Source organism: Choristoneura fumiferana, chromosome 25 (assembly GCF_025370935.1).
Source record: "Choristoneura fumiferana chromosome 25, NRCan_CFum_1, whole genome shotgun sequence".
Classification (NCBI taxonomy): domain Eukaryota; kingdom Metazoa; phylum Arthropoda; class Insecta; order Lepidoptera; family Tortricidae; genus Choristoneura; species Choristoneura fumiferana.
In genome coordinates this window covers 5,121,851-5,139,185 of record NC_133496.1, presented here as the reverse complement: position 1 = coordinate 5,139,185, position 17,335 = coordinate 5,121,851, and the positions used below count along the sequence as shown (strand labels likewise).

The window sequence follows — 17,335 nt, the reverse complement described above, 5'->3', positions numbered from 1 at the left end:
TTACATTATCTATTCTGTGCCTTTACTTGTAAACTTTCATTATTTTATCCTATTTTTTCTTTCAAAATTACAGCTATAAAGCTGGAGACGGGGCCGGGACTGGGGCTTGCTAGTTAATTATTCCTATGAATACCTAAGTAATTGTATTTCAGGTTTCGAATGTAAGTACCTAGGTATAATATTTAGTGCACATATTTATTTATTTATTTATTTATTTATTTATTCATTTATAAGTCATGTTCATTACATTAGGTGACATATTATTAAATAGTAGGTACACGACACCCTGTTAGGGTATAAAAATGATAATCCTTAAACTATTTTACTCCAATAATTCATTATATCACGATTAGAGGAGTGATGTCATTAAAATACTAATGCTAATATAGGTAATAAGAATTTATTGTGAATTTTTGTAACTTAATTAGATTGAAATTTAAATGAAATTTAATTTTAATAATGTTCAATTATTATAAATGATGGTTATTGCTAAATGATGTTGATAACTAAATTGAAACCGGCAGGCCGGCGATTACCCGGTGTAACAACTCTACACAATATCGCTGACTGAAATGAAAATAAAAAAGGTATCGTTGTTTAACCTTAATTGGGCATGGCGAAAGTATTGAATTTAGGGTATTACAAAGATATGTATATTTTTTTTATGCAGGTAGAAGATAAAAACACCATACTAGTTTTTATATTTTTTTTTATTTTATATAAAAAAATAACGTGGGAATTATACGCCTTCAGGCCATTATAAGTCTCTGGTTTCCATCTACTAGATTTTTAAATAATTATTTTATTTACATTAATGTGCAATTTACACTGCCTTTAGGTCAGGCATCTTTAAGTGGAACTTTTTAAAACATGGAGCACCATATAAAGTGACCTGGCATATACCGCTGTTGAGGCCAGTTTTTCCACAACATTTTGCCTAAAGGATCCATATTATACGCAGGCTCTCTGTAGGTTCCTTGTAATGCTTCATCAGGTCTTGACTGTAGGGATTTTTCATCATAGGGCTCCAAAGGAAGTGGAGCTTCTGATATGCCTTGGCTGGGATCAATCAGGACTCGCCAGTAGTGACTCTCAGACAGGCTTAGGGGAAACACCCTTACAGCTATATATATTTATACCAATTAAAATATCATTATGCTCAGGCATATTATATTTTAATTGCTATAAATGCAGTTAGTGTTACTTGACATGATTGAATAAATATCATGATTTTATTATAATCAAGTTAGTAATACTAAACACTTAGTTAGAAACACTGGCATTTTCTTGGACGCTTTGTCTTGTACTGCTTCTTATTGACACAAATCGATGGACGGCTCACCTGAAATAAGATTTGAGTGTAAACAAAAAGGAAATCATACTGTAATATATTGAAAAATTTTAAAAAATATACTCACAAATAAAAATGTTATCTTCGGTATATCCGCATTTTTATTTGATCTTATTTCGCGTTGATCCAAACATTATTGTCCAGCATAAAGCTGTTATCTGACTGCTCGCTCTCTGAGGAGCTCATGAGCATACTGAGAGCTATATCCATATGATCGCTTCTAGAGAAGTCGAGAGATTTTTTGATCTGCAAGAATAAAATAACAACATGTATGGATAAATGTGATTTATTAAAGGTCTGAAGTATTATATTTCCCACACGGTGAAACTACCATCCTTATGCGGTCACAAGTACAATATTTCCCACAACTTTTAAAGGTCCGAAAATCACTGAAATACTACCGTAATCACTAAAATATAATTACGTGTATGTAATACAACTCAAAATCTATCGAATACAACTATTCAATAAAACTTACCGTATTTTTTCGTACGTATTCAGCTTTATTTTGTTGACACCAACTGACGTTTCTGACTTTGACATGTGTCAAACATGACATGTTTGCGTTTCGTTTCCCGATTTTATTTTGGGCACAGACAAATCAATACAGTTTTTATATTTGACACTAAGAGGGATATAGCTACCTTCAGAGCGATAACAGCATCGCAAAATATGAGTGGGAAATATACTCCTTATGCCCAATTAAGGGTTAAAAAATAAAAATCAATATGGCGTCGCATTGAGGCGGGAAAAATTTCGCGCCACAATATTTTTAACGCGAGACTTGGGGTGGCTAATTGGATTCCAGTTACAATAAACTCGGTAAAAAATGTGTTAAGGATATTATCCGGCTATAATAGATTATAGAGTGAGGCAAGTAAATGCTAATATTTATAATACAAGATGTTTTATAATGAATCCAGAATGTTAGCCATTAATTGAAAAAAAATATATATATATACTAGCTTTTACCCGCGGCTTCGCACGCGTAAACTATTCGGTCTGGTAGTTGCAATTGAAATTTTCGGGATTTTACAAAATTCCCCTGTAAATTTCCAAAATTTATATCGTGGTCTTCATTGAGGTTGTGTTGTGAATAACTGTGTGTGCTGAAATTTCAAAAATTTCCCTATCCAAATTCAAATTCAAAATTCAAATTCAAATCATTTATTAAAGAAAAAATTGCAAAATAATAATAATAATACAGGGACGTATGGGGTCCCTTAGTTACAAAACTATCCCGTGGGAATATCGGAATAAAAAGTAGCCTATGTGTTATTCCAGAGGTCCAGCTACCTACCTACATACCAAATTTAATGGCTCTAAGCCCAGTGGTTGTTATTTCGAGATTTTATCCCTAGGTATCCCGTGGGAATATCGGGTCAAAAAGTCGCTTATGTGTTATTCCAGACGTCCAGCTACCTACATACCAAATTTCATGACTCTAAGCAGAGCGGTTATTATTTCGAGGTTTTATCCCTAGGTATCCCGTGGGAATATCGGGTCAAAAAGTCGCCTATGTGTTATTTCAGAGGTCCAGCTACCTACGTACTAAATTTCATGGCTCTAAGCCCAGCGGTTGTTATTTTAAAATTTTATCCCTAGGTATCCCGTAGGAATATCGGGTCAAAAAGTCGCCTATGTGTTATTCCAGACGTCCAACTATCTACATACCAAATTTCATGACTCTAAACCCAATGGTTGTTATTTCAAGATTTTATCCCTATCCTGTAGGAATATCGGGGTAAAAAATAGCCTATGTGTTATTCCAGGTTATAAACTAACTTTTTGCCAAATTTTATTCAAATCCGTCCAGTTTCAGCGTGAAGAAGTAACAAACATACTCACTCACTCACTCACTCACAAACTTTCACATTTATAATATTAGTAGGATAGTAGGATTATAATGGCGCGAACATATCCCATTGGATCGCACTTGCGGTTCAAAGGAGCAATGCCGCCAGCGTCAGGGGAACTTCACAGCCAGATCTATGGACGGGATTTTCTTTTTATAATTTTACTTTTACTTAATTGTCGTTGCTTTTATTGAAATTAACTAATGGCATGTTGATGCATCACCAAATATATTATAACACATTTTTAGTCAAGATGTTTATTAGTCTTTTAAAAAAATGACCACGTTTTTCTTTTACTATGTTTTTTACTGCATCGTTCATAAATTAAGCCGGCAAGTACTAAATGATCCTTAAAATAAAATAAATAAAAAAGCCTATCAAACACTATCAATTCGCAATTATCCCCCCCTCCCCGCTCCCCCTTTGTCATACAAAAACTACAGGCGAATTAACTTCTTTAAGGCCTAATACATTATCAAGCCTTATACTTAAAGAAATACAGTTTAAAACGTGTCGGTTACTTATTTACGTTCTAACTGCAGTCAATATCAAGGACATTTCGTAATTATTCTGTTATTTCTCGTAATTGTCGCCACTTTTAGAAGAAGTAGCGTTTTGGTTCTCTGACTACGAATTTTCCGTATTAAATCTTTTTTTAATTAAGCACCTACTTTTAGGTACTCTTGGGTTTTGAGCATGTGAGAAATAACACTCGAAACTCGTACGTAATTCGTTTTTCTTTGAAGGAGAATACTTATTGTAAGAGAGCTTACATGACCAACAAAGCAATTTGATGGTATGTGTAAAGTTCTCAATCTGCATTGAACCCGCGTGGAAACTCCAGCCCAAGGCCTCTCGATCTGGAAGGAGGCCTGTACCCAGCAATGGGATGTGTATAGGCCGGAAGATAAATATGAATAGTGTGTAAGCAATAATATTTCTTTTTTTTTACTACAATTTATGTTTATTTCATAACAGAAAAGCACAGAGTTATTATAACACATATATGTCAGTCAGTTGTCACGTGGATGTCAATGCAAATTGCAATTCCGTAGTTAACGGTTTATCCTTTGCCGTCGATGAGGTACTTTTAGCTGCTTTAAGTACAGGAAACCCGATTATGCTTACGCTCGCATAACAGGTAGTACAGTTTTTAGGGTTCCGGAGCCAAAAGGGCAAAAACGGAACCCTTATAGTTTCGCCATCTCTGTCTGTCTGTCTGTCCGTCCGCGGCTTTGCTCAGGGTCTATCAATGCTAGAAAGCTGTAATTTTTCACGGATATATATATATATATCCGCCATCTCTGTCTGTTTGTCTGTCCGTCCGCGGCTTTGCTCAGGGTCTATCAATGCTATAAAGCTGTAATTTTTCACGGATATATATATTATATATATATAGCGGACGGACAGACAAACAGACAGAGATGGCGAAACTATAAGGGTTCCGTTTTTGCCCTTTTGGCTCCGGAACCCTAAAAACTGTACTACCTTTTATGCTTTTTTATATATACGTATATATATATATATATATATATATATATATATATATAGATATATATATATATATATATATAAAACTATGCCGACAAAATGGTACAATAAAAAAATATTAAAAAAATTTTTTTACTGTACCTCCCATAGACGTAAAGTGGGGGTGATTTGTTTTTCTCATCGAACTCTAAAGTGTGGGGTGTCGTTGGATAGGTCTTTTAAAACCATTAGGGGTTGCTAAAACGATTTTTCGATTCAGTGATTTTTTTGCGAAATATTCAACTTTAAAGTGCAAGTTTTCATTAAAATCGAGCGTCCCCCCCCCCTCTAAAATTTAAACCAGTGGGTGGATAAATTTGAAAAATCAGGATAGATCAAACTTCCAAGGAAAACTATAACGGCTAAGTTTGCTTGATAATTATTAGTAGTTTATGAGTAAATAGCAGCGTAAGGTATAAAATATACCTAAACTTGGAAGATTCCGTATAAAATACGAAATCCTTTGAAAAATATTACTTATTTTTTTCGTAATGGCCACGGAACCCTATTTTGGGCGTGCCCGACACGCTCTTGGCCGGTTTTTTTTTTAATACGTCTGGCGACGCACCTTATGGATTCCTGCGTCTTTTATAAAGAACTAAATATTTGAAATAAAAAAATAAGTTAAAAATAAGACAAAACTCTAGATCAAATCTTTATAAAGTAGGTACGTTCGGCTTTTATATATGTATAACTAACACTTAGATTAAGTCAAACTAACAACATATGTGTCTAAGAAACATGAAATAAATGGATTTAATTTTTTTTTTTTTTATGGCAGCAACCATAATTTTATTAGACATACATTTGAAAGCAAAAAACCGGCAATAAGATAAATGCAAGACTGTATAATATATTTGTGGCTCTTAGTTACTTAATTGTCGTGTACGACGTGACTTGTAACAAATACTAACAGCTAGAAAAAAAACATGCAAACAGTGGACAATAATAGCGTAATTTTTCCAGAAAAAAAAACTGTTTTTTTAATTCCAAGTCATAGAATAAGCGTTACGGCTACGGACCCTGGAAACCTTTTTCTATGAATCTCCACTCTCTCCACACGACCTTCAATCAACCTCATGTTGTCTCAATCGAAAACAATTAACTTTTTAGGATAAACAAACTAAAACAAAAACTAATAGTGAAGGGGTCGGCCCTACAATCCGAACATAATGGCAAACTGGCCACAAATTAAAAGCTATGGCTGATAGTGGACGCGTCTCTATGCCTGCTTAGTTACTTACAATAATTTAAAAAAAACGATTTTAACTTTTCTTTAACAGCTCTGTGGTAAATATAGACATAAAACGCGGGAATCAAAAACTTTTTAATTTAGTTTCATATTTTATTGTTCGTGTTTTTTAAGTGATGTTCGATACGTTTAAAGCACAATTTAAATTACAATGGAGGCAATATTTAGTAGCATCGTTAGGTAAGTATTTTAGTATCTAGTGTTAATAAATTTACAGGACCACAAACACCTAAAAATATTTAGAACTTTTACTGACTCTGTTACTTACACTTAGTTTATTATAATACTTAACTGAAAACATCACTACCCAGTATAGTCGCTAAGTGACTAAATTAAATGAAGATGAGATGAGACAGCGTGTCGTCTCTCTCTGGTAGTACCTATAATAGTTGAGAGCATTTCAGTTATTTCTATCTGACCACTTATCTGACAAATTTACACCAAACATGTCTTATAGTTCTTCCTGTAATGTATTGGTACGTAACGAATCATATTCTTTACTTTTTCGAAATTTTTGGCCCAACTGAACTTTTTTTTGTATTGTATAACTCTATCTCTATATAACATAAAACATAAAAATAACAGTTTACATTGAGATAATGATATTGTACAAAGGCGAATTTATCCCATAAGGAATCTGTTCCACTTAACCTATGGTTTCCAGATAAATTATCATAATTTAAATTACATTTGAAAAATGCCCGAGCATTATGAAAAATGTCCGATTTATCACTTGGTCCACAACATGTACAAATTCATTCAGAACAGTGCCCGCTCTAGCCCTTGATCAAGGTAGAGCGAGACAGTCTACACCGCTTTCGCGCCTTTTTCACAAAAGGGGCCATCTAAATTTTATTTTGTACTGGACCCTGGAAAATGGTGCCCCTTGCTATCTGGTGCTTTCCTACGCTCTTCTTGCTCTACCCAGGGCCGGTGATAATTCAGGGAGTCAGCACTTAGCCCCTATTTCACCATCCATTGATTAAATTTATCTGACGGATAAATGTGATGCCCTCTCTGTTTGTTTTGTTCGAATAGACGGAGAATGCATCACATTTATCCGTCACTTAAAATTAATCAATGGGTGGTGAAACAGCCCCTTAGTCTTGTTGTGATAGTGTGTGCAAAGAGTCCTAAGTGTTCTTTTTCAGAAGTTGCTTACGCAACTTTGTCGAGCGCTATGTTTCGTGTATCGAAGTACAATCTGAGTTGCAAAGTTGAATACATTGTTAAAGAATAATTCATCACGAATGTATCATAGTCAGTTTTAAATAATGTCAAAGTAATGTCACATTTTTAATTATACTTTACTTTATTAGTTATTACTTTATTCAAGGTGTAGTAATGTAATATTAACCTGTGTAACTTTACGGTTGTTGTATTAGCTAAGTTTTCATTTGTAATCAGCCATATTGCCGTTTGTAAAATAAACATTAAAACATTAAAACATATACATAAGTAATACAATTATCCTTTCAGATAATTCCTCGCCCTCTTAGATTAGACATTAGCTATGTACCAACGGTTAATAGTTAATGACCTTAGATGGTGATTTTGAAAAAAATATAATATAGAACCAACGACCTGTACAGAGTCGTTGCTACAATTTCTAAAAGATGGATTTTTGGATAAAATTGCAAAGGCGATTTTTTTTCACCTAAATCATAATAGGTAGAATCGGTAGAACTTTCATAACGTACCTACCCTGTTTTTGACATAGTGCGTCGACATGAATAATAAGGGATATTTTCTAGATATTATTCTTGATTTTTTTAAACTATGATTAATTTTACAGTAGGATGTCAAAATTTGCGGGGCCTGGAAAATGTTTAGAGGATTCGCGGTTGCGACGTAAGAATCTCCAAGCTAAATGGTCCTCTCGTCCACTTACATGCACAATAATGTAGATATCTCACTCACGTTTGTCAATTGCGCTTGTTTCTTTTTATATTTGTACAATAAAGACTTTGCATACACACGTACTTACAACCTGTATACTCTGTCGAAGGATAATTATTTACACGCTCAGTTCCTGCTCTGATTACTATGTGTATATCTATTTGTTGTATAACCTTTTAAAGCAGTCAGTACAACAGAATTAATTAATAAAATTAACTAAGGTAGGTATTTTACATTATAGTCTGGCTACAATATTTTTTACCGAGTATGGGTAGTCTCTGCAAAGACGGTTATTGAGCTGGTTGGATTTTTTATTCTTATTCATTGCATTGGATCTAGATTTTTCGCTTTTAGGTATGCTAACTGAACTTTTTCTGCTACCGACTAACATTATCATTCATTATGGTAAATAATGGAGCCACTGGGAATAGATTAAGAAAACATTAAATGTAGTGTCAGATATATTGACCGTAATTAATTGAGGCTAAATTCAAGATCAACAAATTTAACTTTAACAACATCAAAAACCGACTTTCTTAAAAACTTTAAATAAAAATTAAAAAGGTAAAAATAAGTTTGATAGTCCACAAGTCTGTTAAGTATCATAAACCTTAACAGTCAGGACCCATTCAAAATCATGAGTAGCTAAAAAATTCCCAGTAGTAATGGTGCATGGTAATGTTGCTACAATAAAAAAAAATCGTATGCATATTTTCTTTCGAGGACGCCATTTTGAAATTTACCCATATAGGTACCCTATGTCACATCGACACTTTTGACGAACTAATGATACCTCACATGTTGAAAACCGCCAAGCCGTTTAGGCTACAGAGAAGACCAAAGAAATAGTCATACATACATACATACCTCGAAAAACAAAACCCTCCTTAGGGCACTTGGTTAATAAAAAGGGCAAAAGTAGGCGACCGTCCTATTCGAGTCGCACGTGAAGTATACCAGTAATAGTAAAAGGCGCGCATGTTGCTGTGTACCTTCAGTGACGTCATTGATCGATAGAGTATACTTAGTGTTATGTTTGATGAGCAGCAAGCTACGGAAGCCTGTGCACGGGCATGTCGATGGGCTGGACGTCGCCGGTGCTGCCAATGCTGCGCGGACCCGGCAGCCCGCTGCCCGCGCCGCCCACCCTGGCGCAGGAGTCCTGGGTGGGCTCGCTGCTCGTGCTGGGTGGCCTCCTCGGTGAGTCCATACCAAGACTCATACTCTGAATAACGATCCTAATGCCACCTAGTCATCGAAATGATGAACACAGAAAAAAAAGAGTCCTCGATCTAGGTACTCGCAAACAGGTAAAGATATCGATACAGCAAAAGTAAACGACCTTAGTGTTAAGTCAATAAAGTCGCGAACACATATTTTCGTAACTTTGGCCTTATCGATCTCATTGTAGTTTACTATACATCTGTTTGTGATGACTTCGTAAATCGGACATCAATCTATAAAAAACGTCTCTGACTGCCGCCAGTAATTCGAAGTTAACTGAGAAATATCAGTAAATAATACGACATTAAAATTAGCATTTACCTCTGTGTTCTTTTTAGGTCTGGTCTCCTTAAAATAATTAAGTTAATGGGTTAAGTTTAGGTAAGTGATTCACTTTACTGACTTAACTCCGGCTTCCCACAGGCCCCCTAATCACGGTACCTCTGTCGAAGTACGTCGGCCGCCGCTGGATCATCATCGGCACTAACCTGCCGCTGTTACTGGGCTGGCTGCTGGCTGGTGTGGCCACTTCGCTGCCGACCCTGTATGCGGCAAGGATCATGTGGGGGTGTGCGACCGGAATGATGTTTGCTACCGTGCCTATATATATTGGGGAGATTGCTGAGGTATTATTGCGTGTGAGAATGCTCTATCGTACTTTGGTATCACTGGTGTTCACAAAAGCGTTTGATTCTCCTACAAACATAACGTGCAAAATTCGTTAACAATCGATCACATGACTTTTCATTGGCATACCTGTTATTCTGTCACAAAACCTTTCTATTGACTATTAGGTAAATAAATACGTCAGTATAGTCGACATTGTAAAATTTTATAAAAAAAAGTTTTAATACCAAAAATACATTTTCAATACACTTTTTTGGTTGACGGTAATTGATTATTCCCTTATTCCGAGTAAAATTGAAGTTGTAAGTTTCGTTTTCAATATCATTTCGTCATTTGTTTTTTTCATCAGCTTCTAATGACTCTTTAAACGTCGTCGTTTTCAGGATAAAATCCGCGGCGCCCTCAGCGCTCTATTCCTGCTCTTCATCAACGTAGGCTTCCTCCTGGCGTATGCTATCGGCCCCTTCACCTCTTACTGGGGCCTAACGGCGGCCGGGGGGATTCTCTCCCTGTTCTACTTGCCCTGCACTTGGTTCATACCTGAGACGCCTTTCTACTTGGTTTGGAAGGGTAAGTTAGACTTTAAGAACAACTTTAACTAATTGTTTTATTTAGGCGCTACTTGGCAGAGAACTTTAACAATGTCACGCAGTTTTTTACAAGGCAAGGATTTTTTTTGTAGTTACTTACCAACATTAACATCAAACTTTAAACTTAGGTACTTACCCAGTTTGCTTATTTTGCTTACTTTACTAACATTACTTTCGATTTTAAGTATGTATCGATAAAGACAATATCGGTTAATTGGAAAGTTAACATTGGACTCAAAAACTCAAGCTCTAAGAAAATCGAGATCTCAAAATACTCACGCAAACAAAAATAAATTGAAAAACCGGTCAAGTGTGAGTCAGACTTGCGTAATGAGTTCACAACTTCATGGAACACGTAGGGGTTTAAAATAATAAAGTTTATTAGTTAAACTCCTTTGACTATTTAAGTATATTTTATTGTTTTTTTGAGCAATAACCATTATTGTGTTGAGATCACGTCCAGTCAAGTGCAAAAATAATATCACTTCGAACCTATCACTAGTTTATGGTGAAAACATGCTTTAATTTAGATAAGTGCCTTTACTTTTACTTTTTTTTATCTTTTACTTAGCATCCCCTAGTGCCACTAATTTATTTTGCTTGTACTCGTAAGTCATTTTTGTGGAAAATTATTTAGATTTCAGTATATTTCTGGATTGGATTAAAAACATCTTGCCTTCAATACGCTCTTGGGTTTTAACAGTAACCAAGTACATTGTTGAAACAATGCTACGCATTTCAGTCACCAGACTACACGGTACGTTTGCAAGTTGCAAGTCACTTATAAATACCATTAAGTATGTTTACGGTCGCAAGGTCAGTATTGAGATCAGATGATGAAGTGTAGCCAGCAATAGATTTAAACACGTGAACGACACTTTTCGCCTGGTCACTCTGTCCTTGATGGTCAATGCTTCTGCTAACATAGCAAGTATTAACCGTTTTATAGTTACTAATGTTTTTCTAAGCGCCGAGAGCCACATTGTCACCTTATAAAAAATATATTAAAGTGCGATGATTAGAAATTTTAGAGATTCGCTGTCATCTAGACTAGAAACTTTAGAAGAGGCACGTGGAGCCATAAGTTGGAAAAACCCTGCACTAATGTGTTCAAGTATCAATTTGGTACTAGTCTAATTCTAACAGTAGGGTCACCCTGTAAGTAGCTACATCCATAATGTAGGCAGTTTTCTCCTTGTAAGGCCCACATAATAAGTACTATATTTTGATTATAGGTAGGTCATAGCAAGTAGCAACTTTTATTGGTTGTGATTACGTAAGTTATAATTATGCATGAGCAAAACTTGTCGTGGGTCTTAGGAGGATAATATACTAGATTGCAACAACGCCCACCCCCTGCTTGTAGTTGTTGCAATAAAACCACTAACAATGTAAATTACGATTAAATAGGCTGGATCATATTTTTTGAGAAGACTAAAGCGGCCTACGGTCTGCATCCAGGGTCTACCCAAGAACTCATCATCATGATGAACCGGCAGACGTCAACCCGTTCCCGGTTGCCCGTAACTCTCACGATCTATCTAGTGGGAAGCCTGCCAATGCTTCGTCTTCTGGTTCGTGGTCGCCACTAGAGGACTTTCTTCTCCAACGGTTACCTGTTCTTCGAGCGATGTGGCCCGCCTATTGCCACTATTTGCCACCTCAACTTGCATATTCTCCGAGCTATGTCGATGACTTTAGTTCTACCCAATAATTCGTTATTTATTTGGAATTCCTTTTTTCCCACCAGGACACCATGATGAAGCTCTGCAAGTCCTCCATCAGCTCAGAGGCAAACCGAAAGATGCCGTTCAGCCGGAACTGGACGGTCTGAAGGCCATGGTGGCTCGGGAGTTCAAGGTCGAGCCCAGGATCCAGGACCTCTGGGCTACACGTGGAAACGTCAAGGCTCTTGGTTAGCTAGTCCTGCTAATATTATAAACGTGAAAGTTTGTGAATATGTGTGTGTTTCTTACCCTTCAAACTAAAATGGCTTAACTGAACACGCGAAACTGAACTTCCAAACTTTTACATTTATATTTAGATAATAGATAAATTAGTAGGATACCACACTGTTTAACCAAGGACATCACAGCTTTAGCCAACTTTGGCGGGGTTGACAAAATTAAACAATTTTGTTAAAATCAATGATTTAATCAAATATGTGTTAAATTTTACTTTTTTCCGATCCTGAACCTTGGTGCATATACCCAGGTATCTGCGTGTTCTTGGCGATGCTGCTGCAGCTGTCCGGGATCGATGTGCTGCTGTTCTACATGGAAGAGTTGCTGGTGAAGGTCGGCTCCAGCATGACGGCATCCGACGGAACCATTCTTATGGGCTGCGTGCAGGTAGACTTTGATCTTTGAGACACACACAGAACATACCCGATTCCTCGGCTTCTTGTTTCGCAGAATTCTTGTTTCATCGAATTATTGTTTCGACGGATTCTTGATTCATCTAAATGCTTCAGTTACCTACAAAACAAGAATTCTACCAATAACTAATCAAATTATATAATAATAGTTAAAACTATTTAACTCAGTAGATAGACTAGTTGAGATGAAATTGTGCATGTTATAACTTAATGATATTTTGACTTTGATTTTAATAATATAACTCGTCCTGTCAGGTCATAACCAGTTGCATCACACCTTTGGTGGTGGACCGACTTGGAAGAAAGTTGCTCATGTGGACCACTTCGCTTGGACTTACCATTTTCCTGGTAAGTTATCTGTGTATACTCAAAACCTGTGTTATCTCCTGTGATATTTATTTCTTCTAGAAATGAAGTTTTAAAAATCGTAATTATTAAATTTCAGTAGACACTGTTGTGTCATCTCATCTTGTTATATAACCATGATGGACCCAAATTACAATGTTCTTAGTATTCAATGTAGTTTGCGAAAAATATGAATCAACGTTTCAGAATGCAGCTGTTACTGTGTATGTAATGTTATAATTAATCTCTTATATTCGACCAATAGGTGTGAATGTTTGTTAGGAATTTTACTAACGCCATCTGTTTAGAACCATTGACGTAATCGACTTTGTACTCAATCAAAAGTTTAAGCTGTAGTCTCTAGATCACGCTAGGTGGCACCAGTATCCATTCGTTAATGTGACATCTCGCGTCTTGACATGAGAAACTGAAATGAATGTATCAAATTACGTCAAAATGTGAGACTCTTTCTTAGATTGTTTGTATTATAAATGATAATCCAGGGTAATTTAGAGTCAACATTTATTTAATACAGATACTCGTAAAGTTTTTGTAAATTGTATTACTTACAAACTACAAATAATCTACTGCAATCTACAAAATAGTATTGTCATACATTTGTGAATAATAATCATTAGAGGCACTTTGCCTTTTACAGTTAAATTCGTTGGTTACACACACCGGTCGCTGACCTCTATATTTATCACCGCGATACAAAATTCCGTATTTCTTAACCTCCACCAAAACATCGTTTAAACAAGAACATTGCCACGGATTGTCGTCAAAGAAAAATTGCGATAATCTCACCCCAGAATTCCATAGCTCCAAGTAAAAATTATCTTGCAAATAAGTAAATCTGTTCCCAGACAAATTTAGTATCTTCAAATTTGTACCTCGAAATGCATTGACTGGCACCGACTCTATACGATTCTTTGACAAATCAACATTATTTAGATGTTGCAAATTACGAAACAGAGATTCCGGAATAACTTTGATTTTATTCTTATTCAAAAATATCAGTTGTATGTTCTTCAAAGGTTTGAAGATGTCTCCGTGGATTTTTTCAATTGAATTGGCGACGAAATTTAAGTTTTCTAATTTTATTAAATGCCTGAAGATTTTAGGGTTGGATAATGAAGTTATTTTGTTGGTGGACAGAATGAGATGCTTCATGGTCTGTAAGTTAAGACGCGTGGCGAATCGAGGCACTTGATTAAGCGAACATCTGTCTAGATTCAAGAAATCAAGGTTCTCAAATGCTGCCAGCATTAAGTCAGGGGTATTACTCATGTCATTTCTCGAAAAGTCAATTGACTGTATCTGACGACTTTGACCGAAGATATACGGATTTAAATTCTTACCCAAAATGGCATTGCTGGATAAATCTACATGTTTTAATTTTTTCAACGGATCAAAAACACCCAGTTCAAACTCTTCAAACCTGTTTCCTTTCAAATCTAGCATTCTCAACTTCGGTTTCTGATCAAACAGACCAAGCGGAAACTTGCTGAGCATATTATATGAAAGGTTCAAGGCTTGAAGCTTCTTAAAACCGTCGAGTACACCTAGTTTTAGTCTCCGAATCTTGTTGCTGCTTAAATCGATATATTCCAAAGCTGGTAGGTGGTGGAAGGCCTCTAATTCTACATCGGTGATTCTGCAGTCTCGTAGAGTGATGCCGGTTGTTTTTTTGTTTTCTGAGACGAGACCACGAACGAGGATGTGGTCGGTTGGACCGGCAGTGCACACCACATCGGTCTCGTGGTGGGTGACACAAGTCGGGTCTGCTCTTATGACAGCAATGAACAGTAGAACGATGCATGCTGCGCGAGCCATACCTGAAAAGTCACGACCATTTTAAATACGTGTAGTATGTAGCCAAGAAATGTAGAAAAGAATGCAAAAACTACCTACTATACGTTATGGTGTATGTATCTTTCTAGTTATGTTAATGTTTGATATGATGTTGATAAGCAGAGCTGTGAGCTCAAACGTATTTTGCCAGTAAAAAAGGGAGTAATTTGGACTTTCGCTAAACAAAAACCTGATTAGCATTTGTATTAATAAGTTAGAAAGATTACAGAATACACAAGTAAGCAGCTACAAAAAAGTTAGTATTAAAAAAAAACAAGTTTTTTTTCTCACAACTTTACGTACCTACCGAATACTCGTATTACAACTTAAGCTTGTAAAATAACTTTATTTTGTAAATTGCGAACGAACACATTGAATCACAAAAAATAACAAACATTTAGTAGGATGATTCAATCATCACTTTTGTTTATATAATGGCTTAAAAAAGCGTAACACAGTTTAAACAAGGATTTTTTTTTCCTAAAATATCAAACGACGTATGAGGTGACTTTCAAGTTAGTCACCTCATACGTCGGTTGATTTATCGATCTTCGTCGCTTAATTTAAGTAAAACAAACTTTGCTTAACCAACAGTGAACGAGCTACCGGTCCGGTTTCCTTGCTATTAATGATAATCAGTTGGTAGTCGAGTTACTTATTTATTCAACGAACATATTTCTCGTAAAATTAAGGCGATTTTCCACCGCAAAGGCGAGACGAGAATTGAAATTTGTATGGCGGCGCCCGCGGCGTCTCGAGGCGGGCGCGCGAGAATGCATATTTAGGGATGTTTGGTAGCAGGTAAGTAAAACACCCTAATTGAATGTATAGAAGAAAGAAGAGGTTATTTACAAAAATGATCCAATATATCAATATAAACAAAGCGCAACTAGTGCGAGGTTCCCGGAGGACAGAAACGTTCGCCGCGTCGTTAAGTTCGCCGCGCTCTCGCTCTAAATGAGCGAGAGGATGCGTGAGCTATGCAACGCTCGGATCTCTCGCTCGCGTCTCTACAAAACTCCGCGCGGCATCGTCTTCTCTTTTCTGCGCGCGGCTGTCGAGGAGTGAACATGTCGTAGCTCCGATGTACTTCGAGTGAAGCGTGTCTCCGCTCTCCGAAGTACGACGACGAAGATTCCTCGAGGCTTGAAGATGAAGATGTAGAATACTGCGATGATCTTGCACGAGGAAAACAAACAAACTGTTCTTCTGAGAACATAACAAACTGTCCTTCTGAGGACACACTCGATCTTATGATCGTGGTTTCTCAACAACGTCTCTTCTTAAACGACGTCAATCACCTACAGGGTTCCCTTCAAGCGAAGCGTACCGGCAGGCGGATAGTGCGGCCTCGGCGAGTGGTTCTGCTTGCGGTTGTGTAGGTTGTTGGTTGTCGTTTCCTGGGTTTTGTTGTTGCAGGTTTGGTTTTGTTGTTTCAGGTCGTTTGTTAGTTTTGTTGTTTGTTTTTCGCTCGTGCTCGATGTATTTTGCTTGTTGCAGATAGTCGGTGTTGTAGCTGTAGGTATAGGTATATCTTGCTCGGCGATAGTGTAGGCAGGTTTGAGTCGGTCTATTGAGATGATTGTTTGCCGGTTAGGTAGTTGCAGGGTGAAATCTTGTTGTCTCGTTTCAGCACGCGGTAGGCCGTCGTAAGGTGCTTGTAGCGGCTTCTTTACGGCGTCTATGCGTACGTATACGTAATAGGTTTCGTGTTGCTGTGTGGTTGTTTCGGCATCGGTCTTAGGTTGCGTATTGAGTCGCGCAGCTGATCGACGTAGGCGGAGTCTAGTGTGACGTCATCGCGGTCGGTGATAAGAAATCACCGGGTAAGCGTACGTTGCATCCGTAGGTGAGTTGGGCTGCGCTTACACCGGTGTCACTTCGCATCGCGGCGCGTACTCCGAGTAGGACTGTAGGTAGCTCGTCGATCCAGCTTCTTGCGGTCTGCAGTCTTGCTTTTAACGCGGCTTTCAAAAATCGGTGCCAGCGTTCAATGATGCCGTTACACTGCGCATGGTATGGCGTTGTGCGCGTTTTTTCGATGCCGAGTAAGCGAGAGAGAGATGCGAATACTCGGCTTTCGAATTGGCGTCCTTGGTCGGTTGTTATTGTTGCTGGGCAGCCGAAGCGGGAGATCCAGCCTTCGTAGACGGCTTTGGCGACGTCTTCAGCTGAGATTTCACACAGTGGGTATGCTTCGGGCATCTTGTTGCACGATCGATCATTGTCACGAGGTAGCGATGACCGCTGGCCGCGGTAGGTAGCGGGCCAACGATATCGACGTGTACGTGCTCGAATCGCTCGGTTGGCGGGAAAATCGATGGTCGACTCGTTGTATGGCGCTGCACTTTAGCGCGTTGGCACTGTACGCATACTTTTGCCCACTTGCCGATGTCCGCGTTCATTGAGGGCCAAAAGTAGCGTTGCGCA

The 17,335-nt window shown here is 37.4% G+C and overlaps 2 protein-coding genes across 5 annotated transcripts; one reads left to right on the top strand and one right to left on the bottom strand.

The window, feature by feature from the left end:
- Positions 1-5,925: 5,925 nt before the first annotated feature.
- Positions 5,926-13,054, top strand: LOC141442215 (facilitated trehalose transporter Tret1-like; the record flags this gene model as incomplete). Its single annotated transcript, XM_074107136.1, is given in 7 exon segments — positions 5,926-6,169; positions 8,936-9,088; positions 9,536-9,738; positions 10,123-10,309; positions 12,080-12,244; positions 12,544-12,680; positions 12,962-13,054. Coding segments are annotated over 7 exon segments (1,002 nt in total), but the record flags the coding sequence as incomplete, so codon positions are not given.
- Positions 13,055-13,556: 502 nt separating this feature from the next.
- On the bottom strand, positions 13,557-15,577 carry LOC141442216 (uncharacterized). Of its 4 annotated transcripts, XM_074107138.1 has the most exons (3): positions 15,498-15,514; positions 15,209-15,343; positions 13,557-14,889 (listed from the first exon to the last, which is right to left on the bottom strand). In XM_074107138.1, exon 3 carries the CDS (start codon positions 14,885-14,887, stop codon positions 13,646-13,648), a length of 1,242 nt encoding a protein of 413 aa, XP_073963239.1. In that variant the 5' UTR covers positions 14,888-14,889; positions 15,209-15,343; positions 15,498-15,514; the 3' UTR covers positions 13,557-13,645. The 4 variants fall into 4 exon arrangements, with proteins under 4 accessions (XP_073963239.1, XP_073963241.1, XP_073963238.1 ...); XM_074107140.1 differs by lacking the exon at positions 15,209-15,343 and having other exon boundaries at positions 15,498-15,577; XM_074107137.1 differs by lacking the exon at positions 15,498-15,514 and having other exon boundaries at positions 15,209-15,432.
- Between the last annotated feature and the right edge of the window lie 1,758 nt (positions 15,578-17,335).

Excerpts from the sequence above, each read along its gene's own strand:
- LOC141442216 (XM_074107140.1), bottom strand. The coding sequence starts at position 14,887 with ATGGCTCGCGCAGCATGCATCGTTCTACTGTTCATTGCTGTCATAAGA.